The sequence below is a fragment of the Filicampus tigris genome, chromosome 20 (genome assembly GCF_054856515.1).
Source record: "Filicampus tigris isolate MCC_2025a chromosome 20, RoL_Ftig_1.0, whole genome shotgun sequence".
Taxonomy (NCBI): Eukaryota; Metazoa; Chordata; class Actinopteri; order Syngnathiformes; family Syngnathidae; genus Filicampus; species Filicampus tigris.
In genome coordinates, this window is record NC_141236.1 from 2,629,366 (window position 1) to 2,656,457 (window position 27,092).

The following is a 27,092-nucleotide window of genomic DNA, read 5'->3' on the forward strand; positions in this document are numbered from 1 at the left end:
TTTAGTAAATAGAATGTGACTTAAGAGTGAAATCTTCTTTAAACAACGTGCACATTAGTTTTCAGGATAAAAGGCTTGTTTTTAGAGCCATAATAGTTTTTTATACCCCTGACAAGTCTGAATTGTTTTTCCATTTGTCCCTGCCAAGAGGCTCATTTTACCACAAAGTGAGCTCTTTTAGAAACATTTGTTGTTGTGAATGTACAGTCAGTTTAGAAAGTAGTCCAATAAAAGCAAAGGTGACTTCTTCTGAGTCCCGGTGGGATGACTGTAGTGTGAGCTGTCTTCACTAAATGCTGTCTTTGCTGCGACTGCTAGAGCACAGCAGATCCTATAGTGAGTCAAACGTGTCGGCGCACACAAGTGTTTCCTTATTTGGGCTTTTGACTAAATTACATGTGAGTCACTGGCTGTGATTCTTACATTGCAGTCACTCCAACGGGAGGGTCTTCACAATGGGCCTCTTCTGCTGACCCCCGTCCTCAGCCTTGTGCTTCCTGCTCCCTTTACCTTCAAAAGTATCGCAGCTGATCAGTCTTTTTTTTTTTTTTTGCTACATTATTTGAATGGCGCTCATTCAAATCCAGATCCTCACCACATAGCTGTGAATTATGCACATGATTTCAGAATGTTAGGCAGGAGAATAGGAGGAGTAACTGAAATACCAAATTATTTTTAAGGTCATGTTGTGAATAGCTACCGAAAGACCTCAAATGTAGTTATGTCATTTGTGTAAAATTGCATGGCGTCCCAAACAAAGAATACCTGCTGCGAATCCCCTTTTGATTCTGTGACTCAGTTGTTTCAGTTGCGTTACGCACTCTTCAAAGGTAACGCTTGTCGTATTACCACATCATAGGTTGCAGGCGTTCTAGACTCTGTTACATAAGTAAATGAGACACGCCCTGTTACCTATCTATCAATCAAAAGTATTCATTGCTCCTATTGTTACTTTACTTGAGGCATGTCACTAAATTGCAGATAACATTTGACTGGTCCGCATACAGCTTTATATATCGTCACTGCCCTGTAAAAAACACATATTTACATTAAAAAAAAAAAAGTTTTGTGTGTATATATATATATATATGTGTGTGTATATATATAATATATAACACACACACGCTAAATAAATAAAATGCCAACAATACGCTTGTTGGGCAGCCTGCTGGTTGCTTGAGAAAGTGTGTTTGGTCTGCAGGGGTGGTACGGAGGGGACTCCCAATAGTTTTTTGGGGATGGGCGGAGCTGGTGCTTAGAGAGCAGGGATGAGCAGGAATACTCCGAGATGGGTGAATGGAGGAAAACACCACTTTGGGGGTAATGAATTAGAATTTTAATATGGCTAAAAGCTCAAAAAGTAGATTTTTGCACAATACAGATGCTTTAATTTAGGACCTTGCCTAATTAAGGCATCTTTATACTCACGCAGGCAGCGACCACAATTTCAGACGTGTGTTTCAGACGTGTCGCGCAGCACAACGCACCGGTCACGTGATGCAATGCGGCTGTTTCTGAAATCTTGTTAATATTTTTACATTTTAGGTTGAATTCTAAGTTGTTTGACCACAGAATCGGTGAAACTTAAATGTTTTTGTTTCACTGTTTATGAAATGATAATGTTCTTATTAGCTTGATGTTTGTTCCATTGTAGAAACCAACTGTGCTTCTTTTCTTAGCATTGTTGGTCCATCAGAAGGCTCGCATGGAGAGACTGTGGCATGAACTGGAGCTAAAGAAAAAGAAGCTGGAGAAGCTAAAAGAGGAGGTCAATGAGATGGAGAATGACCTGACAAGGAGACGACTGGAGAGATCGAACTCTGCCTCCCAAATTCCTTCAGTAAGCTTACTACCGTGATTTTACCAAAAGAAAAATGGGCAACGATGCAGGGATGGGCTGAGAAGAAGAACGCCAGATTTTAGTTAATGATGCCACCTTGGTGAATGAGGCCCATTGTGCTTGTGCCACTGCCTTTCCTCTATTCCAGGATGTCTGTCTAATTAGCTTATCCTATCTCATTCTCAGATCGAGGAAATGAAGCAGTTACGATGCGAAAACAGATTACTACAAATTGACATTGACTGCCTCACCAAAGAAATTGATCTCTTTCAAAAACGAGGTAAGCGTATCTCTTATAATGAACATGTGAAAGACTTTGGTAGTGCCTCTCTTTTGGTTGATGTGCTGAAAATAAGGCTTGGCTGTTGGAGGTCAGGTAGGGCATGAGCCCGGGGCTTGTCACATCCTCCCTGCACATGCTGACAAGGTGCTGCTATTGTAATGTTAACTACTGGTTCTTCCTGAATTGCATCCTGTAGCTGTTTAGTAACACGGGATTTATTGGCCCTCCGAGCACCCCACTGGTGACTGATATAAAGCCAGAAACCAGCCACTTTGATAAAACGTGCATGAACAGTTAGATATGAGCTTTTAAAAGCTGATCCAGTCAATAGATGTTATCAATTATTATGCCACACAAGAGTTGTTTGATAGAGAGTGCAAGTCACTGCCTTAAGGTTCCAAAAATGAAGGTGATAATTATTGGGTATTTGCTTGTGGTGCCTGACCGCACAGAGTACCATTTGTTTTAAGTGAGGCATCTACTGTATTTAAGAGTTTTTTTTTTAATTGTGGAAATCCTTATGCAAGGGTGGAGCTAGACATTCAGCTGTCCACTGATTGGTCAATGAACAACTTGGTACTTCCGTGTTACAGTGGGATATAATTTCCTTACACTATTATTATTATTATTATTATTATTATTATGATTATCATTTATTTATTTTTGGCGGGGGCAGCCCAATACTTTCACAAGTTTTTAGTAATGATCCATACAATAAATTAATTACAATAATTTACAGATATATATATTTATTTTATTAATAGTAAAATGGAAGAGCTGTATGAATGAATGAATAAATAAATAAAATGCCAACAAATTTTTCGCAGCATTGCAAAGAGCCAGCAGGATAGTTTCAGGCTGTTTGTATTAAAAACAAATCCTAACAATGTTTGCGATCACTCACATCAATAACAAAGGGCGGACGTTCCTTGCTATTCCTTTTATGGTGCTTTAATTATGACCTGAAAGCTGTTCTCCTGCCGCCATACTAAGGAGCATCTCAGTTGTCTTTGAATGCACATCGAGGAGCGAGAATCGAGCATCGAGGAGGTTTCACGGGAGAAGCGCTGATCGTGGAACCACTGTTTTCTTTACAGTCATTTATCTCCTACATGGTCACATTCACATACAAAAATGGAGGCCAACTTGATCTTAAACGGAGCAGAATTTAAAACTTGTTTATTTTAGTTGAAAAATACCTTTTGATTTGATTGTGTAATGCTGTTTTGCATTTCACATAAAATTGTACATAAGCCACATGTCAGTTCTTTACATCATCGTCATCTCCAATCGTCATCTCCACGAAAAAACGACATAGCCCGAATAATGAATGAATACGATTTTCCCACCTCGCTCTTCTGTTCTCTCATCTCCTCAGTAGTTTGTTGTGGGATGCGCTATCATGTGAGCAGATCGAGGACAGAGGAGGTTGCAAATAAAGAAATGAGATCTGACCGCCGTCTTGCTCTGTGTGTGACATCACTGACGTGTGAAGTGGTCACCTTTCTCAAAGCCGGGGCCACAGACAAACTCTGGAAAGGTCGACATATTTTCAAGTTTTCGGTTTTGCATCCCATGATTCCGTTGAACACCCATATGAGTGATTTGCGTGTCCCAATCTTGAAAAGTTTCAAATTAAGCTCATGGAAGTTAGTTATTGACTCCAATAGCTTATATTCATTCATGCAAGTGGTCCTCATACTGACTTGCTGCTCTGCTGTCAGACATGTTGCTGCTTGAATGTTTGTTGTGTACGTGCGTGAACACACGGCATGGCTGGCAACTATTGCTGTTTTTTTTGTTTTTTTTGTTGTTGTTATTTTTTTTTTTTAAACCTAACGAGCAAAAATAAATTAACACACCTGTGGCGAAAACGCTAACCAAATCGGAGTACAATGTTCTAAACCATCCCCACGTCAACTTAACTGCACTGCTTGGTTGAAACTATAGTAAAGAAGATAATTAAAGATCTCTAGTGGCTCTGTCGCTTTATACTGTGTTATTCAAGAGGAGGGATAAGAAGGCTTCTATTTAATTAAGGTGAGTCAGTTATTTATTGAATTGATTTGTTAAAATTGCAACTTTGAATGTAGCTTGGTGTCATCGGCCGCAGAAGTAAATATTTGAGGGAATTCAGACTGCTCAGATAAATTGTAAAACTAAATTGATGGGCTGTGGTTAACACTAGGACTAAGAGAGCCGTCATTATGACTGTTTTCTAACTTTGATGTGTTATTACTCTGCATGTATTGATCTATGATGCTCGTGGCCTCAACAATTTATATTCAACAAAATAAAAATAGTTACAAGTCATGATTACTTTAAAACTACTGCGTGCCCGTCAATTTTTCAGCTCTACTTCATCCTCGCACGTTGCGCTGGGAAGGCGCAGTCGGGTCTCTATAGCAACCAGCGGCTAAATTGAAATGCTGCTGGTCTCCATGATCTGTGAAAAATCTTGTAGTGTAGAGAAGGCATTGCATCTGCTTCAAAATATTGACAAGGCTGAGGATGAATCGCTTGACTGACACACAGCGAGTCAGAGTGTCCCCCTACCCCCGGCCAAGAGGAGCCGCGTCATGTGTAGTATAAAAGGCTGTTAGATATAATAGTCAGTCCAAATCAGTACAATAATGAGCTTATGTGGTACTTGTTGACATAATTTCCCATGGAAAAAAAAAAGTTTCGGGGTGCACTTGGGATGGAGTTATTTTGTGTGCCTTAATTTTTTTTTTTGGTGACACCTTGTCCCTTTTCCTTCGGCACTAAATTAAGCCGCACGGGACAAAAGGCGCTCCACCAACTGTTTTTCATTCATTTATTTCTTATGACATAATTTACATTAAAAGATACTCACGACAGAATTTTAATGCACAAAATACCTTTATTAGTCACTCGAGCAGCGAGTAATAATCATTTTAGTCGATGGCGTCATTGTCAGAGCGCAATCCCTCAAAATGACGGCTCTCGTAGGTCTAATAGTTTGAAAATCCTGGTAGTCCTAGTGTAAAAACACGGTAACCAGAAATGCAAATCCGCTAGTACATGCAGTTTAAAATGTAAAAGATTTCTCTTTATCTATTTACAGGAACACACTTCAATCCCAGCGCAATCCATAATTTCTATGACAACATTGGATTCATTGGTCCTGTTCCACCTAATTCCAAAAGTACTTTTTCAATTGGTAAGTTTAGGAGGATTGCATGGTGTACCTACCTAATTTCTAAATTATTATTATTAGTAGTAGTAGTGTTATTAATAGTAGTAGTGACACGGCTTACCTATTTTCTGGGTTTGGTTTTGTGATATTTACAAGATGAGCCCTCAAGCATTGTGATGTCATTTTCAGTTGACAGAAAGTGGCAAAATGGCCGTCCATTGACATGGCTAAAAACGGGTGGATTTTGCTGTCCACATAGGAAGGCTGGACCTGAGATTTGAGCCCCGAACCTTAACTTTGAGACTTTCCAGTGTCAGCGATATTCGACCTCTGTGCCGTGGCACGTCAATCTTTTCAGCTAAACAGGCCCAGAATTTACACTAAGTACCTTTGCGAATAGAGACGAGATTGTCATTGTTTCAGTGCAGTGTACAATTGTGCCTTGAGGTACGAGTGACCTGATTCACTAGTTTTTCAAGAAACGAGCCATCTATAGACTGCTTTTTTTTTTTTTTATTCATTCTTTCTTTTTCGAGCAGAAACTTTAGATATGAGCGCTGTATGGTGGCAGGTAAAAAAAACTCAGTTTGACATATAATTAGTAAATATTCTTCAAAAAAGAGACTTTAAGCTGTTTATTTCCACTGTCAACTGAAGGCTTTCAAATAGGGCTGAGTGGAAAAAAAAGTCGACCACAAAAATTGGTAGATACAACATTTTTTTTACTCCGAGGCATTACGAGTACCATTGTATGCCATGCACACAGACATTTCCAGGCCACATAAGTCCATTGTACTAATCTAAACCACTCATGACTTTACACTAATAGCAAGTTGATTAGCACCCTCTCTTGGTGGAAAGTTGACACTGCAGTCAGTGACATTTTCCGTGCTAGGGGCACATCTCGTCAGGTGTCTCCATACGTTTGGCATAGTATTTAGACTGAATGCCCTTCCTGATGCATCCTACTCATTTAGTGGCTTGGAATTATGGTCTAGCATACCCGATAAGACAGTGGTCCCCAACTACTGAGCCGCGGGCCACTTTTAGGGCCGCACAGATGAAATAAAAAAAAACTTATAATTAATTTCCGGTTTATTTATTATCCAAAGCTGGAAATTTTTCATTTTGAAAAGTGACTGGATTTTTTACGTCCATCAATGACATACTCTTGACGAATTTCTAAATGCTAATTGTTTCGGTCGCGTAACGCTAATATGTCACAAGCAAGCTAGCAAAATAAGTGAAGAAAATAACATACTTATTTGGAGGGTTTCTTCGCAATGGGGAAGATGCTCAGTGATGAAACAACACAAGAACCTACGACCAAGAAGAAAAAAAGAGGTGCATTTCCCAGACAATTCAAGAGACCTACTTGAAATATAGATTGACCGCAACGGGCGATTCCCACGCACCAAGCTCGCTCTGCACAATATGCTGAGAGCGACACTTGATTTAGTATTATTGTGAGTTATACATTTTCATGCACTTTAGATATGTTATGTGTAGTGATGTCAAATTTACCGCGTTATCGGGTGGTAATTAAATTTTGTAATTGATCGCGTCAAAATATTTGACGTATTTAGCATGCGCAGAATGACCGTCGATGCATAATCCCACTCAGAAGTACACAGTAAGCAGCAGAGCGGACCCGTGTGCCCACGGGAGTGTAACGAAGCATTTCGAAAGAAGAGGGCAGCTTTCAATCTCAGAAATTTGAATAAATTGGTTTGCCTCAGCGATTGAGGATGTGTAGAGGAGAGGGCTGTCTTGTTTTGTGTTAATAAAGTCAGTTTAAAGGAGGAACACACGATGTGATGATACCACCTACAGCATAGCACAGCATAACATAGCCAATCACATTCGTGTGCACTTCCGGGACCAATTGGAAAACATAAAATCAAAGAATATTACAAGGGCCACATATAAATGTGTACATTACACATACACACACTTTGCACACATTTGAAATATTTCTGTCACTGTTCTGAGGCTCTCTTGCGTTTTTGTTTTTGTAGTGAATAAAAATACTGTCTACTACAGAAAGAATCTTGGTAATTTTAATTTAAAAATTTTAATTTTCATCTCATGAGGATTTGTTGCTGTAATAAAAAAAATACATTACATATGAACAGTATGTTGAATGTATATATCCGTCTTGTGTCTTTTATCTTTCCATTCCAACAACAATTTACAGACAAATATGGCATTTTCGAGAGTTCGAATTGCGATTATGATCAATTATTTTTTAAGATGTGATTAACTCAGTTAAAATTTTTAATCATTTGACAGCCCTAGTTCTGTGGTATCTGTTCCATGTTTAATCGTTACCATAGTGACCATACTAAAGCATTGTTGTTAGCCTTGTTAAACAGTGGGTTCTCCTTTGTATTTTGTAGCGTTTCATACATATAGAAATCCATCCTAAATCCATCTGTGTACTTAGACTGCCCCCAGCTGGTCAAGGCACACGCACGAAAATGAGCAGCACAATGTGCATTGAAAGAAAACGTGTTATAAAAGCTGTTTGTTTTGAATTGTCATGCTTTTATTATGTACAATATTATAAATGGCTATTTTTCCTCATTAAAAACGTTTTTTGTGAGGCTGGCATATTCTCTCTTTGAATTTTGCACCATTTTGCCGATTTTGAACGTCAAGCCTAATCTGGATAATGTGGATGCAATTCACTCACCGTCGTGTTCCTCTCCATGGCAGACAGTAAGAGTCTGGCAGAGCAGGAGGAAGACGAGGGGACGCAGTGGGGCTGCACCGGCTGCACCTTCCTCAACCACCCAGCCCTCAACCGCTGTGAAGAGTGCGACCTCCCACGGGACTTATAAACCAGAGAGGCCGCGACGCGCCCCTCCCGCCTGCTTTCTACCACGCTTGAATCGGGGAAAATAAAGGGGGCTTTGTGATTCTTTCCCCAGTTGTATGAAAACTGATGGGTTCTAATCATCGCGCAGCCTCTTTCCTCCATATTTTGACCCACTAAAGTTTGCAGAATGCTGTCCTCCTGAAGGTTTGACTGGATACTGTTTACAGCTTGTGTTTTTTTTTTTTCCTAAAGGCAGGCACAGTTGGATAATACCTCACGTTAGACACTCAGATTGTGTGGGGCCCTGTCTTTTTTCTTTCCCGCTCAACGTCCCCCTCGCTCAGGGGGGACACCTTGCTGCTCTCACTCACAGTATTACGAGCGTGACCCCCCTTCCAGTGTCACATACGCACCACGGGCGCCGACGTGTGTCTTTTGCCGAACTGAGTTTTCCCCTCCCGCGGTGGTTTGTCGCGGTGATTTGGGAACGTCGGGCCGCCGCGCTCTATCTGAAGGGAAAACTAACAGACTACTCATGGACCTTGTTTGCTGTTTCTAGAGGATGTTAAAGGGCAAGCTGGCAGCCTCGCTGCCTTTGAAATGTGCCTCATACCCCTCTGTTTTACAATATTACTTCCCTTTGACTTCAGAAATGAAAAAAAATGCATGCTTTGTGTACAGAAAGTCCCTTTTTAGTGTACATAATTTTCGAATGTGCCTTCTTCCTCACACTATGAATCACCTGTATTTCCTGTAAGTATAGCTTTATAGACTTTATTACTTGTTTAGTTTCCCTCTTATTAACTCAGTGACACGACCACCCTTCCCTTTGTAAGCATGTTAGTAGATTTCTGCGAGAGTTGAAGCCTTGCAGGAGCAGGAAAGAAAGAATCTCAGTCATCAGAAAGCGCCACCTGCAGTGGCTTCATCGGCACTCATTTCACTGCTCGCAGTTCTGTGGACCATCTGCAGAGGAAGCAAAGCAGCATCCCCCCCTCCTTCCCAGGACATCAAAAATGCCAGAAATCACAATTACAATCTGCCTTGACTTTTTTTTTTTTTTTTTTTTTTTTATCTGACAACTGGAATGTGGGTTTAATATTTGGGGACAGCAAAAAGACATCATTTCCAGTACAATCTTCACATCTGAATGCTCCTTGAACAGTTAATGAAATTGTCCTGTTTGTTATTGTGCGTCTGTTTTTTTCTTTTTTTTTTTTTTTTTTTTGTGGTACTGAGGTTCATAGTGAATATGTCAAAAGTGTCCTTAATAAAGGTCAGAATTTTTACATTGAGGGAAACCATAAAAAGCACAACTTGACTGTTACCTTTGTGTACTGCTTTTTTTTCTGTTTGGCTTAGTTCATCCTCAAGCTTTTATTGACGAGGGTGCTCCTACTTACGGTAACTTATTAGTAATTTATTTATATGTGTTTTTTCCAAATTCTTTCAAGCATTAGGGTAAAAGAGGGTCTGAAAACGTCAGGTAATGAATGAGTTAACCTTAACGTGGATTTTTTTTCGACATTTTTCGCTTGCGTTTAAAAACAAAATATACTTGCATTTGTTCCTTTACAACTAGTAAATGTGTATCTTTTCATCTATATTTTACAACCCAATTTTAAATCCATCAAAAGTAAAAGATGAAGAAATGTCTCTGAACCACTTGATGCCAAACCATTGTCCTTTTTTCCCAACCCAAAGAAAAAAAATTTCAACTTGATCTGCGCCGTGGTCTGAAGAGGCAATTTTTAGTTGGATCAAATGGAGAAGAAAAGTAATAATTTCAATATCTAACATGTCTTTTCAAAGTCTAAAAGTTATTTGTAAAACAAAACAATAAAAATGTAAATAAATGGATAAAACAAATTTTAAAAATAAATAAAAAGGAATTAAATCAATTCTGATTTTTGGGAATGAGCGCGGGTTTGACTGTGACATTTTGTCCACTAGGTGGCAGTTAATTGCTTAGTTTCAAGGTGTCACGCATGAATTCCATCCATTGTCAGAATTATTGTCGCCACCAATTTCATTTCTAGTCTATGATACAAGCATTGCTTGTTAAACTCCCCAACTGCAAACTCATCATCATAGTGTCAACTCGGAGTGAACATCAGACCACAGAAGATTGATAATTATTGATTCTATTTGATTTTTGATACTATATAATGTGATGGGCAGGGTAATCCTGGTGTGTTGGAGGTCTGTGTGGATGTATACGGGAGTTCCTCACAGAAGTATTTCACGCTTTAAATGTATACAATCAGGTGGGAGTAACAGGCGCAAGTCTTGGTTCATAACCTTTTTAGTTTTTGATTTTCAAGGCTCAAGTAACTAGCAGAAAACAAGTCCCCACTAAATTTCAAGCAAGTCCATCATTTCTTAAGTCACACATTCCTGCTCAGTGACAGACTCACTAAACATATAATGGTGTGATTGATCATAATTTAAGAAGAACTGAATCAAGTTCATTCGGTCCCTGACTTACAATTAAACTTAAAAAACGAGTTTAAGAAGAACGTTCATTTACAACTACCAACAATTTTGTCCTTGTGTGTATTATAGCGAAATTTAAGATGAATAAAATACTCTGGCCTTTAACATTTTTAGCAGTAAATGTTTAGCGCATGTTAAAATGGAACCATAAACTATGCAATCATATTAAGGGTTATGAATGATATTCATAGGTAAAAGCATTTTTACCCCTTGCTGTAACGTCAGCAAAAAAAGTCATCCTTACGAAAATCTGTTGAGAAATGAGCAAGTAATTGTTTTCAATTTACATGCATCAGCTTTGATGGGAGCGCTGGCCCCACCAACATGGCTGCCACGTAGACACGTCACTAGCCATATAGCTGACAGTGATAACTCACCCTGTTCATCAGAAATGGAATCACCCACAATGTGCTTGCTTTTAAAATGCCCGTGTCAAAGGCAAGTCCTGTTTGTAGGTCACATTCTTTAAAGGGTGTGTCCCACAGTTTCTTAATAGGGTTGAGGTCGGGGGATGAGGGTTGCCACACGTGAGTTTTTCCTGCTTTATAATGGTACAAGCTGAAGCGTCAATGTTTTTAGTTGTATTTGATCACAGATGACAAAGGTCTTTTTATGGCAGGACCTGGTCAGTGACAATCTGTAACTTATTCCAGGCACCCTAAAGGGGCCGACCATTATTCCAGCCCAAAACATTACACCACCACCTCCATTGCTGAAAATACATCTTCATGCATGATGCAAGCCTTTGGAGGATCTTGCAGGGACTCCAGAGACACATGCAGCTCTGAAAAACTGCTTGCTGCTGATCAATGGCTTTTTAATGACTCCTCTCTTGATACAATGCAGAACTTTTCCTTGTCTCAGCTTTATCAACACAAATCTTGCTTTGTGAACCACACGCAAATTATGTAACAGTACAGTGATTTTCCTTTAAAGGTCCAGTGTTTTCATTCCATTTGCAAGGCTTTTCATTAGGCAGAAATATATATCCTTCTTTGTCCCCGTTATGAATAAAAATGGATGGATTTAATGGAATGTTTTCATGCAGGTGCGGAGCGACATGGTGTACGTGCACTCTCCTGCCACCCGCATCTTGGGGAAAATTTTATTTCTGTAACTTTCATAATCATTTGGTATGGGTTTTCCCTAACATACGGTATTTATAGAAACAAACTTGCGCAACAAACCATGTTCCGAAAAAATTGATTCAGCCAAAACCTGTTTTGTAATTGGCGACTCAATCAGTTTGCTAACAAGCACTTGCCTGTTAACCAATTATCGTAAAAGGAAATGTCTGAACTAAAAAATAAAATAAAATAAAGGTACCAATGATGTACTTTTTCCTCCATCTTTGACCATCCTGACTTCAGGGTGTCTCATTGTGACTGATGACCTGAGTGAGAAGGACCACTTATTGTATTGAACAAAAATGACTGAGTGCTTGTATTTATTTAAAAAAAACATCATACCGATACAGTTAGGTACACAATAGCCTTCCTCACTTTGAGGCAACACGAAAAAACAACACTTGCTGCTTCAATTTCAAAAGTCAGTAGCTACAGTCAGTAGCTTGTTAGGAGAACAGTGCATTGCACACTTACACTTTGTAAAGAGCAAAGAAATGGGATTTTTTTTTTTTTTAATGATGCCAAAAGAGGTGCATCCCCTTTAATTCATTCAGTGCCATTGACATATTTACTTATAGCCCAGCCATTCAATCCCAGGAATTTATTTATATTTTTTTTCAAACGTTAGGGTAAAAGAGGGTCTGAAAATGTCTGGCAGTGAATGAATTAAGGGCAACTTTGGTCTATTTCATCCATACAATACAAACAGAAAGTGATTGGTAAGCAATTTTCCGCATATGCGAACAATCTGAGTGAACTCAAAGTTAATGATGTGATCTAAAAAGCCGTATGAACATTTTTTTCGATATCCCGCTTGAGATCCATGTACTAGTATACTCTTTGTCCTTTTCAATTCAGCGAACTAGTAGCGAACTAGTAGAACTGGATTACTAGTACAGTTTTTCCACTGTTGCTGTTAGAAAAACATTTCTTTGTGCTTATAAAATGTATATATATACAATATGTACCTCATATTTTGGGATTTTCGTTCAAAAATAAGAAAGGAGACCTTGTTCCTGTCGCTCTCTCTGATTATATTATTAAGATGCTGTAAAACAAAGCTAAAATGTCTCTTTGCAGCAGCCATCCTGGTCGCATTTGAACTGTCTCCTTGCGTGCCAGTTTTGATCCAATTCTATTTCTCATTATTTTCAAAATTATTCTCCTGTTTCTGAAGACCCCAGCAGCGTTATAATAGTTTGGGATTTTTCATTACAGTTTGTTTTATTTTTTAAATTCAGTTTTAATACATTTTTCAAAGCAGGTTTGTATTTTTTAAAAATTTGAGTTTAGTTTTTATTAGTTTTAGTATTCGTTTTATTTTTTAAATATATGGTGTATATTATATGGAGTATAGTATAAACGTTTTCTGTTTCTATAGTTATTTTTAGTTAGTTTTAAAAAGATAAGGCGTAGTTTCAGGGAGCTATCGTTTTTTTAAAGCATGTTTTATTTTTTTCGTTAACAAAAATGTTTTTTCAATTTTAGTTTTACTTTACTCGTTTGTGTTAACTAATAATCTCGGATCCTACTAGTGCAACACAGCAGTAAGATTTAATTGGACATAGGTTCTATTCATAAGAAAGAACAAAACGTACTCGTACATGGATATGGAGAATATCAAAGGTTCAAACGGTATTCCGTAATGAGTTTAAGCGGTAAGCTTATTTTACATGATAATTAAGAATGAATCTATTACTTACAAACATTACCTGTACATTAATAATGTTTATATGACTGACAGTCTGACCCTGGAATGGGTTGATTAGATTTCCATTGTTTCCTATGGGAAAATGTATTTGCAATCCGAATAAATCGGACGCACTGTTGTGTTTTTTTCAGCACAAATTTTGCTTCTGGAATCAGAGAGCAATGTGGCTACTCCTGTAACTCTGGATCAGGGCGATCAATTCCGACACCTCTGACACGTGTGGGTAGGCGTTCATGACTCCGTCGACTGTGTCCTTAGGGTAGAGCGTGCTCAGCTTGCTCCTCATCTCGTTGCGCAGCTCGCCGGGCGGGCTGCCGGGGCTGTTGCCGAGGCCCCGCGCATCCCTGGGCAGGCTTTGGCTCTGCTTGTGCGCGGGCTGCCTGAAGTAGTCCTTATTGGAAAAGCTTAGGAGATGCTCCCGCTGATGCAGGGGCACGGCCGGGCACGAGGCCCACGCAGGGGGGCGGGCGCCGGGGGGCACCCCGGTCTGATAGTGACCACACGTACAGTGGTCGCATGCGCAGCTATTCTGAGGAAAGTAGTAAGTTCCTGCAAACCTTTGGTTGGTGCCGCTGTGCGACCCCGACGGGGAGTAGTCGTCGTGGCTCAGGCTGCAGCTGGCCACCCCGCTGCTGTGGCTGTAGGGGGGCCTGCTCATGTTGCGGGGCCCGTCCAGGATGTAGAGTCTGGACATGCCGCTGTCCAGTGAGCCGAACGCCTCATCCGCTTCCACGTTTGGCCAGGACGGCAGGCCTGGTGGACCCCTGGGGCCGGCGCCGCCGCCGCTGTCTCTTTGAGGCGTGACGTGGTCACTGTGCAGAGGCTCGCCTGTGTTGGTGGAGGGGGTGGACGTGTGTGTGTCCGCGTCTCGCGCGCCTTGTTTGTAGTTTGACGTCTTGGCTCGGTCTCTGAGCTCATCGGCCACGGACAGCTGTGATTGGTTGACCCTCTCTGGGTGGTAGAACTTGCACTTCACACCATATGTACACTTTTTCCCTGAAAGAAAGAACTGATGTCAGCCCTGAGTAGCGCGACATTCGAAAAGCGTCGGGAGCGTGTCATATTTGCACGTATTGTCATTAAGAGGAAATAATGATTCAGTCATAAGATCTCTGCCAAGTAGTGGGTTTTTGAAGCAAATTTGGTTTGGATCTCATCAGATTTTCATCATAGAGACATGAACCAACCATAAGGGCAGTGTTGCAGTTTGTTGTCTACGTTTTTTGGCTTCTTTCGTAGAAAATCATCAATGGTGGGACCGTTTCTACCCAAAGGATCATCAGGGGGCATGAACCTGCCGAAGCACAAAAGAATCGTTAATATCAAATGGATTCACTTGACAAATATGAATATTGCATGCAAAATAAAAGATGTTTCCCAACACATCTTACTTGTCATTGGCGAAGGTGTACATAAGCAGCCTCTCCTCAATGAATTTTTTCCATTGAGGATTCTCCATCTGAAGATCTCGGTAGTTGTCGTTGGACACGATGATGCCGTCTAGGTCGTAAGCCAGCCTCACGATGTAGCGGTCGTCATAGCACACCACCCTCTTGCCGTTCACACAACGGGATGGCGTGTACACTAAGATCTTCCTCCTCTCTAGCTCATGGAGAATGTGTTGATCTGTCAGGCGCATGGGAGCAGAAGAGCCTAAAATCACATTTCTATACATACAATGGGACATTTTTAACTGGGGAAAAATAAAAAAAACTATTTTCGCTCTTGCTGGAATGTGCTACCGTGTGGTGCGCTAAAAACATGTACCATAATTGATTCCATCTATCAATCCCTTGCTCAAGAACACTTTGACAGTAGTCAGGAAGCAGACGGGCATCTCTCCAACAACTGTCATTTTACTTTTTGTCTTCAGTGGCACATGAACGAACACTGACCCTCCAGTTCCAAAAACAAAAGTCCTTACGGATGAGCCCCTTCCTAGGTAGGAGTACTCAAATACATACATAGGGAAACAATTTTTTTTTTTCAATGAGTCAAAGGGCCATTTATTGACATTGGTCAGGCCACATGCAATAATACTGAAGGGCTGCAGATATTGAATATTTTGCTATTTGGATATCCTACTGAAAAATGTACTGAAGAAACATATTTTTGCTTTGTAAAGGGACGATTATAAACGCAGAAGAAATAAAATTTCCACTTAATAATGAACGACCAACTGATTTTCATTTTTAGATAATCCATAATTTTCAGATATTTTTTTTGTTAGTTTCCTCTCTAGAAACATTTAAGATAAATCTCCCCCCGTAGATTTTGGTCCATGAGACTAAGTGACGTCAGAACCACAGTAGCGATTTTGCCGGTTCAAACAGCACATTTGATTAAGCCTGGTTTGTTAAAAACTGATCAATAGGAACGACAATAGTGTCACGCTGTCAGCATCAAAGTGTGCGCAGAATCATTTACGTCTATTAAATTGCCTTTGAAAAGTAACCCGACAACTCTCTCGCCAACCTATATGAGTCACTTGAGCGCCGCTAGCGGGCTAACGCTGTTAGCTACTAATGCTGGCAACAGGCGCCATACAGTACAAGATACTTTGGAATCATTAAAAATTCTGAACAAACAAAAATCCAAAAAACAAGACTCAAAATCTCAAAGAACCATGACTGACGTCAATAGAAACAATGAATTTCTTCTTTTTTTTCCCCAGAAAAATTGTCATGTTTTATATGGGGGCCATTCTGCAACAATATATAAAATATTCAATACTGCCACTTTACATGCCTTTGTCCATGACAAACATGTTCTGACATGTTGTGTTCTGACATGAACACAAAAACATGCGGCTGTATCGATTTTGGTGACGATAAAGGGGCAACTATTTACAGATTATTATTTCGACAAAAATTATTCATAAAATTGAAAATAAATGCCACTTTAATTTTCCTGAGCAAATAATACCCATGTGAGCTTAGAGGTTAAAAACATACAGTAAAGTGTGTACAGTAAAGTATATATTTTAAGTTCAGTGTTAATTTTCAAATTGCATAATGTTACAGTGGTGTCTAATATTAAAATACTTTTAATCCTGTTTATTTTTCATGAACACTTGGGCCTACTATGCTTATGTACTGCATTTTAATATTTGCCATGATGGTGGTACTTGGAGAGCAAAGTACTTTTTGAGGTGATATTTGTTGTAAAAAGTTGGCGAACAACTGTTCTAGTGGAACTGTTTGTGCCATGCTAAGAAAGCAGGTGTCTCTTGTTAGCCACTGTGTCTTTTTTTTTTTCTCAATTAGACTACGCACCCTGTAATTAATTCAACCATGACATCTATTAAAGGCCACTATTTGAGTAAAACCAAACCACAACCACAATTACACAGTGACGGTGGTAATGTTCATAATTACAATGAGGCTCATTCGCTAGTAAACATGTAGAAATGTTCTTCACACCACCATGCGATTGTTATTGATTCAGAATTCATCCAAAATGACACTTTGTGCCCCCGGAGCTCCAAACTACAAAATTTAAGAGAGGACCTATATGGACTATGCCAAAAGCCAAAGCTAATATGAGTCACCAGCAATGTCTCATGTTGAACTTTGCAACAGTTTAGAATATTCCCACAATGTCTGCAAAAGTGAACAATGTGGATTTTGCTGTTGTCTCTGATTCTGACACCGTGTTCCGGTTCTCTTTCATATTGTTACTCAGTGTCGGCATATGAACTTATTGCACTCACTGAGGCATGCGGATTAGCAGCAGATCAATCTGTCACCATTTACACTGATTCCAGGTGTGTTCTGGCGTTGCACGTGATATTGGCCCGCTCTGTCGTTATTGGAATTTCCTGAAGTCAGATGGTAGGCGTATTTGGAGTCATCAAATTGTTTCTGCCCAACAACTATTTAGACCGGGTGCGGGAATGGAATATGTGGGTAGATGCTGTCGATAAACACACAGCAAATCAAGCCCCTGCCTTTGAGCTTCTCTCTGCACCCCCCTCTTGACCCTTCATCTGACAACGCACAATACAGGAAGAACAACCGGCAGCCCATCTTCCGTCATCCAGACCATTTCAACATGTGATGATTTATTGAACTTGACCCCTCTGAAGTAAAGAAATGCTGTCTATTCATAGTGCACACGGTCGAAATGGATTGAGGCCTTTCTGGCTTCTAATCAAACTGCTAGTGTTGTCACAAAAGTTCTTCTTTCTTAAAGCGGAAGTCATCTCCCAAATTTCTTGACAATATTATGTTCTATGCACCTCCTCTAGTCTAAACATGACATTCTGGTTAAGACTGCATTTGTGGAATATGAGTTAAAGCGGAAGTCAACCCAAACATTTTTTTCAAGAATATATTCCCAACAGGCCCACTACTTGAAACATGGCATTCTGATTAATTTTGCATTTGTGGACTATAAGTTAAGCAGCAAAATGCACTCGTTTTTAGCCATCTCCGGGGGCGGCCATTTTGTCTTCTGTCGGCTGAAAATGACATCACAACTGCTCACAACGACCAATCACAGCTCAGATTCAGAGAACAGGTCAGCCGTGATTGGTCGTTGTGAGCAGTTGTGATGTCATTTTCAGCCGACAGAAGACAAAATGGCCGCCCCCGGAGATGGCTCAAAACGAGTACATTTTGGTGCTTAACTTATATTCCACAAATGCAAAATTAATCAGAATGTCATGTTTCAACTAGTGGGCCTGCTGGGAACATATTCTTGAAAAAAATATGTTTGGGTTGACTTCCGCATTAAGCAGAAAAGGGGGGCCATTTTGACCCTTTCTGTCAACTGAAAATGACATCACAGTTGCACAGGGCTCAGGTAACAACTAACCATGGCTAAGCTTCAGAAAACAGGTGAGTCGTGATTGGTTGTTAACCGAGCCCTGAGCAGCTGTGATGTCATTTTCGGTCGACAGAAAGGGTCAAAATGGTCGCCTGAGATGGAGAAAAACTGGTGGATTTTACTGCTTAACTCATATTCCACAAAAGTAATATTAACCACATATGCAGACTAGTGGGGCTACATAGAACATAATATTGCAAAGAAAATTTGGCTTCCGCTTTAAATTAACGAATTATTATAAATTAAACATAGGGATGACAAAACAAACTAGGACGAGAACATCAACTTTTGAAGTCTTGTTTTCAGCCCTTCTGCATGCGGGCATCTCACCCACAAGGCAAAAAGTTCCTTCTACAAACTGTGTTTTGTCCTATTGTGCTAGCTAGCCTGCCTTCCAAACTTGCCAGCATCATAAAAGTGAGAGACAAGATTCGGGGGCTTTTGCAGTCCCAACCAGGCGATTTTGTGGTCATCACAATCCGAAATCCTGTGCTATTTTTATTGTTGTCCACGTCTCACCATTTCGTGAAGACCCCAGCAGGACTTGCTGACCGTACAGTAAAATATTCATTTATTTCGTTTTCATTCGTTTTCCTAGAGTGTGTTTTCCAACAGTTTCCTGAAAAGTGCTGGTTTATTATTGGAGATACGGGAGTTCTGCCCGACGGCAGCGAAATGAAAAATGTTTTGCCTTCTGATTTGTGCTTAATGAGAGGAATCACACCAGTGAAGTTGATGCTGTTGTCGCTTCAACGGTGGGTGCAGTCAGGCTTGTAAATTCTTGCTTTTAAAACCGGCTGTGTCATGTTGCAATGACGGGTCATGTGACTACCTGTGATAGGGGCCTCGGGCCGCGGCTGCTCCTTCCTCCACATGGGAATGAACACGGTGATGTCTCGCAGTCCCTTTTCCCAAAACCAGTTCACTGCCATCTGGAGGCCCTGACATGAGAACACCTTCTTGTCTCCATGGCTACGCACATACACACACACACACATAAGTTTACAGTCAACAAAAGCACAAAACTGAGCACATTATAAAAGCTTCCTCTTTTTATAAGGAAGTACACCGCTCAACAGTGACGCTTGTGAAAAATACCAGTAAAGTAATACTGCACATAACCGAGTATTGTACCTTATACGGTAAACCTTGCGGTTTCATGCAAGGTGTGTTCAAAAAGTTCAAAAAGTTTGGCTGGCTACAAATCAAAGAATGAAACTCACGCTGGTTTACATCAAAATGAAAGATCAAAAATGTTGATCTTTCATTTTGATTCAAAAATGATTCAGGGATTCAAGGGACTTTTACTGTCATGCCAACACACCTTTCCACATGATGTGGCACAAAATATGACACCCGAGGTCGCAGGTTAGCACAGTAGGTGAAATTAAAAACAGTTGGGGTGACAGAGCACTGTTTGGCGGGTGGTCCGGCTCCGGGATGCTCCGTGTGTGCGGGGTGTGGAGGGTCTCTTTCTGTATCTGCTGGTGAAGTGGGTGTGCGAAGGCTGTACCCCACAATCTTTTGAGCGGCATTTATTGTGCTTTGAAGCGCCTTCTTTCTGCAGCCGCTGTATCACGTGATGCTGGTGCTGAGGACAGTCTCTACCGCACATCTGTAGAAGCTCCTCAACGCACTTCTATCCAGTCCGGTGGAAGTAGAGACATCGGTGAGCCTTCTTCAGCAGACCGGAAATGTTTCGGCTCCAGATGAGGTCCTCGGAAAGGTGGACCCCAAGGTACTTGTTTGCAAATCGAGCAAACTTGCGGCAGTTTGCTACAGGTGCCCTTTGTTTTTATTTTTGGACAATTTCAAAATAGTTTAAAAGACCCGTAAAAGTCTCAAGCAGTGACTCTCAAAATGTGATTAGTGTTAGTCGGCTCCCTCTAGAGGTACACAAAAGCATCACTGAATGAAAATTTTCAAACTGTCTAATGTGACTGGCTTTTACTTTTTATCCTCATCTAGTTCAGTACTTTTGTCAAGCATGGTTCAGTTGTATTTAACTTAAAAAGAATATGTTCTATGTAGCCCCTTTAGTCTAAACACGGCATTCCGATTAATATTGCATTTGTGGAATATGAGTTAAGCAGCAAAATCCACCCGTTTTTTAGGGGGCGGCCATTTTGTCACTTGCTCCCGACTGAAAATGACATCAGAGTTGCTCAAGGCTCAGGTAACGACCAATCACAGCTCACCTGTTTTCTCAGCCGCGATTGGTCGTTACCTGAGCCCTGAGCAAGTGTGACTACGTTTACATGCAGTCAATAAAACTTTTAAAACCTGAATATTGACAGTATTTGCGTTTTTAAAAACCACATAAACGTGCACACTAACCCAAATATGCCCTTTTAAAATTCTGAATATCATGCCTGGGTTACTCCTTTTATAAACCAAATATGAGCGCATGTATGCGGTGATCAATATACCCCGTTCGCACGGGACACTCTGCGCTTTGTCGTTCAGAAAAATGCACTGGAAATACATGTTTAGTGATAAACAAAACATGATGAAAGCTCGATTAAGTACGACACTACACTCTTAAAACGAGTGCTTCATTTGGAATATAATGTGTTATTGACCGAAGCAAGTAACAAGCGGAGATCACGTATAATTGTGTCATGCCGTCCGTGCGTCGCCATTTCAACCGGGTTATTTAAATGTGGGGGGAGGGGGGGGAACTCTGTCCGCTGAAGCCATCTAAACAGGTTATTCCGAATGACTCGGAAATCAGCATTTTGACCTTAACCCGAATATTGACTGCATATAAACGTAGTCGACAGCAACTGACAAAATGGCCGCTCCCTGAAATGGCTAAAAACGGGTGGATTTTGCTGCTTAACTCATATTACGCAAATGCAATATTAATCAGAATGCCATGTTTAGACTAGTGGAGGCGCATAGAATATATTATTGAAGAGAACATTTTTGGTTTGATCTCCCCTTTAAAACGGATTGTTTTCAAACGTTTATTTAGGAGCAATTTTTAAAATCAAATTATAATGTGCACCACATTTGAATTGAATCATTGTTTACTGTAAGTACAGTAAGTGCAATTTTATGTGTATAATGTTTCAGGAGCTTACATAAAAATCCAAATATACTTTATAGGAATAAAACCTCTCTTTTTTAAATTTTATTTCATGTAAGCAGTTTGAAAACTGCTGGTCTAAGCATTGTGTATGTTGCCAAATTTCTTCTGCCATGTTAGATTTGTCATTTTGGAAATGTGATAAAGACTTACTAATGTCGTTCAAGTGAGTGCAGACCTCCAACACGGTCAAAGTGTTAACCAAAGTGGGAAAATACATCTATCCTTATCTACTCCTTATCTACCCTTATTATTACCCTTAGTATAGTACTTGGCTGATAGCAGGAAGTGTTTTTTTTTTTTTACACCTTACTGATTTATATTCGGGCGGCACGGTGGGCGATTGGTTAGCACGTCCGCCTCACAGTTCAGCGATCAAGGGTTCAATCCCGGCTCCGGCCTCCCTGCGTGGAGTTTGCATGTTCTCCCCGTGCCTGCGTGGGTTTTCTCCGGGTACTCCGGTTTCCTCCCACATTCCACAAACATGCATGGTAAGTTGATTGGACTCTCTAAAATTTCCCCTAGGTGTGATTGTGAGTGCGGGTGTTTGTCTCTGTGTGCCCTGCAATTGTGAGGATAAGCGGTATAGATAATGGATGGATGGATGATTTATATTCAGGAGAATAAACTATGAAGGTGCGCTAGGATATGGTTAAACTGACATGTATGGAGAACTAGGGTGGAAATGGTGTGTTGGAATTTGTTTTTACAAGACGGTTAAAGTACCTTAAGCTCTCTAAATAGTTTCAATTGTTTTGATATTCCTTATCATAATTGTGTCAGGTTAGCATGAAGGTGTGACCGAGAACAATTTGGCCCTCCTTTACTAACAACTTCCTTGTGAGCTAATGTTGCTCACGCAGACACAACTGTTACAAGTGATGTGTTACATCTTCGTGAGTCAGTTGTTGGAATGCGTCGGCTCCTTAAAAGTGGCGCTTTGCCCTGTGCAGTTGCTTGAAAAAGAGAGAGACACGAACAACATGTTTTCACTTCCTGCTACTGTAAAGAGGAAGTGAGGTTGAATGTGAACTGAAAAAACAAACAGTCACTGATATCAGGCGAGTTAACAAAAATAGCCACTTAGTTTGTTCACATTTTGTAGAGAATTGATTGCTATGATAGAAGTTTAGTGGTTTACTGCTTGCCAAATAGTGATCCCACTTTTAGCTCTGTGTTACCTTTTAATGCTAGCACATCATTAAAGATATTACAGTATTTACAATTTTCAGACTTAAAAACCGCACTATCCGAAATTTACTGGGATGAATAATTACCCAGTGTGACAGTAGCTTGAACTTGCTACATGGCAATTTACCTTAGTATGTTAGCTGGAAATGTAAAATGTATACAGTGGTGTCTTGGGTACGGGCGACCCGACCTACGAGTTGTTTGAGATATTGAGATAGGAACATTCTATGAATTCAACTCACTTGAGTTATTCTTAAAGTAAAAGAGGCTTCAGGCTGTTTAATGCCTCTCCCAGTTTAAATTTACTGTCAAACTAAACAAACAAAGAGACTTACATGTGTACTTGAAAGAACCACAATACTGCCTAAAAAAAAATTGCCGAGCTAACACACGATGTTTGACATGCTAACGATTAGCATCGCTAGTCACGTTTTTTTTAACGCTTTAGGCGAAGGGCGGAGCAATGCATGTACACCGACAATATTACCATACTCCGCATATCGTCGATGTCATGTGAAAAACACTTGTCTCCATTTTTTCCCATTTTTCTTAGTTTTACATGAATGGTGTTTCCGCATTAGACATCGCATTAATGTGAAAATTAAAAAAGTTTCCAAAAGTGGAGATACACATTTTTCACAGGACAGCAACGATATGTTCTTTATCCTCTCCCAAAAAAGACCAATACCATTGCATATTTTTGAGTCATTGTGAATGTGAAGAAGAGTCAATTTCCTCTTTGTTTGTCAGTGTGACTGTACTATACTGCCCCCAGTGGCCAAGGTGAGCACACCGGAAAGAGCAGCAGAATGAATTGAATTGAAGTATTAAATCAGGATGCACAAACTGTCTAATTTTTACTTTCAATTTAATTATGTTCCTAGTCTATGTTTTTATAATGTGTGATTGAGAAACTCAATGGGAGACTTAAGTGAAATTTTAAGATTTTTTTTTTACATTACAGTAGTTTGATAATTCATTATTATGTACACCATGCATACTGTATACAGCTTTTCATATTACCACACAACCATTCACATTATGTTCCTGCCATACCATGTGTCTTTATTTTTCTCCATCCACTGCACCTCCTCTAAAGCCTTTAGGCACACACTACGATAAACCAAAGCATAATACAGCAGCTGACTCACCTCATGGCAACATTGCTTCCATCTAAGACTACTGGTCTGAAGGCAAAAGCAGTGTCTTTGTCCAGCACTGGTCTGGTGGGTCCGGGGCTGCAGCCTCTTGACACCAGTTTGGGGCTGCTGGGGACGCTTTTGTCACTGCGAATGTGGCAAGTCTTGATGAGCTCTTCTAGAATATCGTTGGTCTGGGCGTCATGGTCGAGGCTCTTCAGCACCCGATCAATGTCCTTGTGGGAGTAGCCCAGCTTGAGAAAACGCTCCACTTTGGCGTGCTGCTTTCGGTGGTCCATGACACGGTTCAGGGGGATGTTGGAATCTTGTTCTTACACCGTTGGAACCTTTTTACCATTGGTTCATCTGCATCTCCATGGCGATCGGCCTGTGTTTTGGAACAGATGAAAGTGATTAAAGCAGGTGTCTTTCTCCACCTTAACCTCATGACAGCAACGGGGACAGACTTCAGATTATCTGCACCCTGACTCATGAAAACATGAATGGAACTGATATAAGTGTGTAGAAAAACATTGAGATTTTTCTCTTTAGGGCTGAACAATAAATAAAAAAACAATCTGATATATATATATATATATATATATATATATATATATATATATAGTGCTGTTAAAAGATTACAATTTTTTAACTAATTAATCACAAAATTTTCCATAATTAATCGCGACTAATCGTATTTTTCAACTACTATTTTTTACGAAGCTTAGAACCGTTATTTACTTGAGTAAAATCTTGGAATTAAAGAAATAAAAGTATATTTCGATTCAAAGACTGTTGTAATAGCTTTCTTTGATCCTTGAATGCGATTCCTTTCCTGTAAAATACATCAGTTGAACGATACACCAAAAACATTCAACTAATATGGTATTTGAATTTTGCTGTGCAAAGTGTGCAAATTATTTTGGATTTCTCCAATGAGCTGTCAAGCAACTTTTTAAAAGTAAAACTACGTAGAAGTCTGTATTTGTGACAGTGACTCTCCTCTAAGTTTGGCTGCACAGTGAGCAGAGGTCAGCTGCTACAGGAAGTAATTTAAACTGAGTTAACTGAGTTCATTTTTTTTGTGCGTTATGAAATTTAAATTAATCTCCATAGTTAATGCTTTAATTTTGACAGCCCTAACATATATATATATATATATATATATATATATATATATATATATATATATATATATATATATATATATATATATATATATATATATATATATATATATATATATATATATGAATAAAAAATAAATCGCAATTTGATATTTTTTTCTTATTTGAGTCAGCAAAGGCCTGATTGTTAACTATCTTTCAGCGATTATTCTGACCGATTATCCTCTGGTGTATAGTTTTTTGTTATTGATTTGACATCCCCTCATAACATTTTTTTTTCATCATGTGTAGGGTCTTTCATGTTTTAAAAATGTATATGTTTGGACCCAGCTTTACTCATTTCACTAATCATGTATCCGGTTCTTTCGGCCTCCTTACCTTAACTCACTTTAAGACATTTAGGAACATTACATACAACATTTGTGGCAATACTTTGGGTAGGAAGTGCCACATGTACGAATGCATATTTTCTCATTATAGTCAACTTGCATTGGGACCAAACGAGTTCATTGGGCACCATTCAAATGTCATACGTCAGAACTGTTGCAAACCGAGGTCCACTTGTATTTTTCTTTTTTTTTTTGTGTGTGTTCAAAATGTCTTCACCCACTCAAAAAAAAAGTGTAATAGCGATTTGGGATGAATTAGATGAGAAACCAGCAGACTCCCTCCAGGCCCAACATCTTGTAGAAAGTCTTCCAGGAAGTGAAGTTGCTATTATGGCACATCCATTTTTAATTTAACTTCCTCTAGATGCATGAATATTTTGTCCCAATACTTTTGTCACTTAGGCTGCTTCATCCCCAAATCAAGGTGCTTTGATTTGTAATTCTAATAAAAACACATATATGCTTGGAATTGGTTAACAAAGGCATGTTAGTAGCCACCCAAAAATACAAAATAGTGCAATTAGCCACATTTTCAACAAAAATAGTGCACCATAGGTGAAGTAAAACAAAACACAAAAACTCGCCACATTCGTGGATGTTGTGCATCCAGTGATGTGCAGATGTGTGCAAAGGTATGAGGTAGTGAATTGGATACCAGTGTAGAAAAACAACACATTATGACTAAACTAAATCACTATACAAACACACAGAAAAATAACTTCCTGTCCTTATATTACCAATAAAACATTGCCATCTGCCTCTCAGGTGTTCTGACTTGAACCATTTACAGTACTGTGTTCCCTGTGTTTTTTTTTTTCAAGTATGAGGAACAAAGCATGAAGATTTTGGCCTTTTCTACGCATGAACAATTCCACGAAGAAATTCTGTGGAAAAAGTCCAGACCCAACCAGAATTGGACTCTATTTGCTCATACTTTTGGTACCTTTTGTATGTGTATCACTCATCAGCTGTATATGAACAACACATAACGCAACCCTAACTCACCATTAGAACAATGACAAGTCCCAAATGTACTCAGCTTCACATTTAAAATAATGACATTGAAGATTTTTGAGAGGAATCTTGTAAAGTACTTACATATGAGAGCATAAGCCGGATCACAGAGCCAATTTGGAGCGTCTCTCTTGCTCGCTGTGCCTCACCACTCTGAGCAATGCAGCCGTCATTGTGAACGACTCTTATTACTCATAGGAGGAAGTAGCTGCTGAGAGCAGTAGAAGAAGAAAAAAAAGAAGTAAATTTGCACTCACTTCCTTGTCCAGGACTCTCAGCCTGAGGGGTTTATTTTCCCTTTGAGCTCTTCCTGGTAGGGTGCTTCAACATTTACTGAAAAGTTGCAACTTGTCCACATTTCAATGCCAAAAGTGTGGAATCACCCATAACTGTTTTTTTCTTTCTAACTGAAACCACAACAAATGTAGTTAAGTATCACTGAGTGGTTTACTGGAGGTTTCCATTTCACAATACTTGAATCTTTTTCATTTTTACTTCAAACGACAATCTCATAACCACCCCCAAAAAAATCTAACTTTCATGATTGACTAAACATGGCAATGCTGATCAAAAATCATTCTTATTCATGGCCATGTGATGTGTGCCATGACTACTTGTTGGTAGGTAGAAATTGTGAACCAAAGTCATTTGTTCAGGATTTTCGAACTAGGGGCAGTAGGTGATGACCCCCTGGATAGAGAGGACAAGAATTTTCACAATTGAATAATGACATTAAATATACACACTGGAAATGAAGGGAAAAGACAGCTGTATTGTTGCCCATCCGTCAGTTGATTAATTTTCAATACCACTGATCCCATTCAGGGTCGAGCAGAGCTTGGCCCCCAAAAAAACCTGTTCTGTTTTCAACTA

At 39.7% G+C, this 27,092-nt stretch overlaps 2 protein-coding genes across 5 annotated transcripts in view; one reads left to right on the forward strand and one right to left on the reverse strand.

Moving 5' to 3' along the window:
- tab2 (TGF-beta activated kinase 1 (MAP3K7) binding protein 2) overlaps nt 1-9,431 on the forward strand; it is a 49,369-nt gene extending 39,938 nt beyond the window's left edge. For 3 of the 4 annotated variants that reach the window (XM_086019414.1, XM_086019416.1, XM_086019415.1), the window contains exons 4-7: nt 1,680-1,840; nt 2,027-2,120; nt 5,212-5,307; nt 8,002-9,431. In XM_086019414.1, coding sequence (XP_085875540.1) covers nt 1,680-1,840; nt 2,027-2,120; nt 5,212-5,307; nt 8,002-8,126 — 476 coding nt within the window. In that variant the 3' untranslated portion in view covers nt 8,127-9,431. The remainder of the gene's footprint in view (nt 1-1,679; nt 1,841-2,026; nt 2,121-5,211; nt 5,308-8,001) is intronic. The other variant, XM_086019417.1, reaches the window with a different exon arrangement.
- Nucleotides 9,432-12,030: 2,599 nt separating this feature from the next.
- Nucleotides 12,031-26,400, reverse strand: LOC147127846 (putative ribonuclease ZC3H12D). Its single transcript, XM_086019673.1, has 6 exons — nt 26,304-26,400; nt 23,702-24,077; nt 19,101-19,240; nt 14,830-15,064; nt 14,626-14,732; nt 12,031-14,434 (listed from the first exon to the last, which is right to left on the reverse strand). The coding sequence occupies exons 2-6, from the start codon at nt 23,986-23,988 to the stop codon at nt 13,590-13,592; spliced, it is 1,614 nt and encodes a 537-aa protein (XP_085875799.1). The 5' UTR covers nt 23,989-24,077; nt 26,304-26,400; the 3' UTR covers nt 12,031-13,589.
- Nucleotides 26,401-27,092: the final 692 nt, after the last annotated feature.

Coding starts and splice junctions, on each gene's coding strand:
- LOC147127846 (XM_086019673.1), bottom strand. CDS start 23,988: ATGGACCACCGAAAGCAGCACGCCAAAGTGGAGCGTTTTCTCAAGCTG. Junction 15,065..19,100: donor GCCCGAGGCCCCTATCACAG/GTAGTCACATGA, acceptor TGCGCCTGACAG/ATCAACACATTCTCCATGAG. Junction 14,435..14,625: donor ACTGCAACACTGCCCTTATG/GTTGGTTCATGT, acceptor TCTTTCTTTCAG/GGAAAAAGTGTACATATGGT.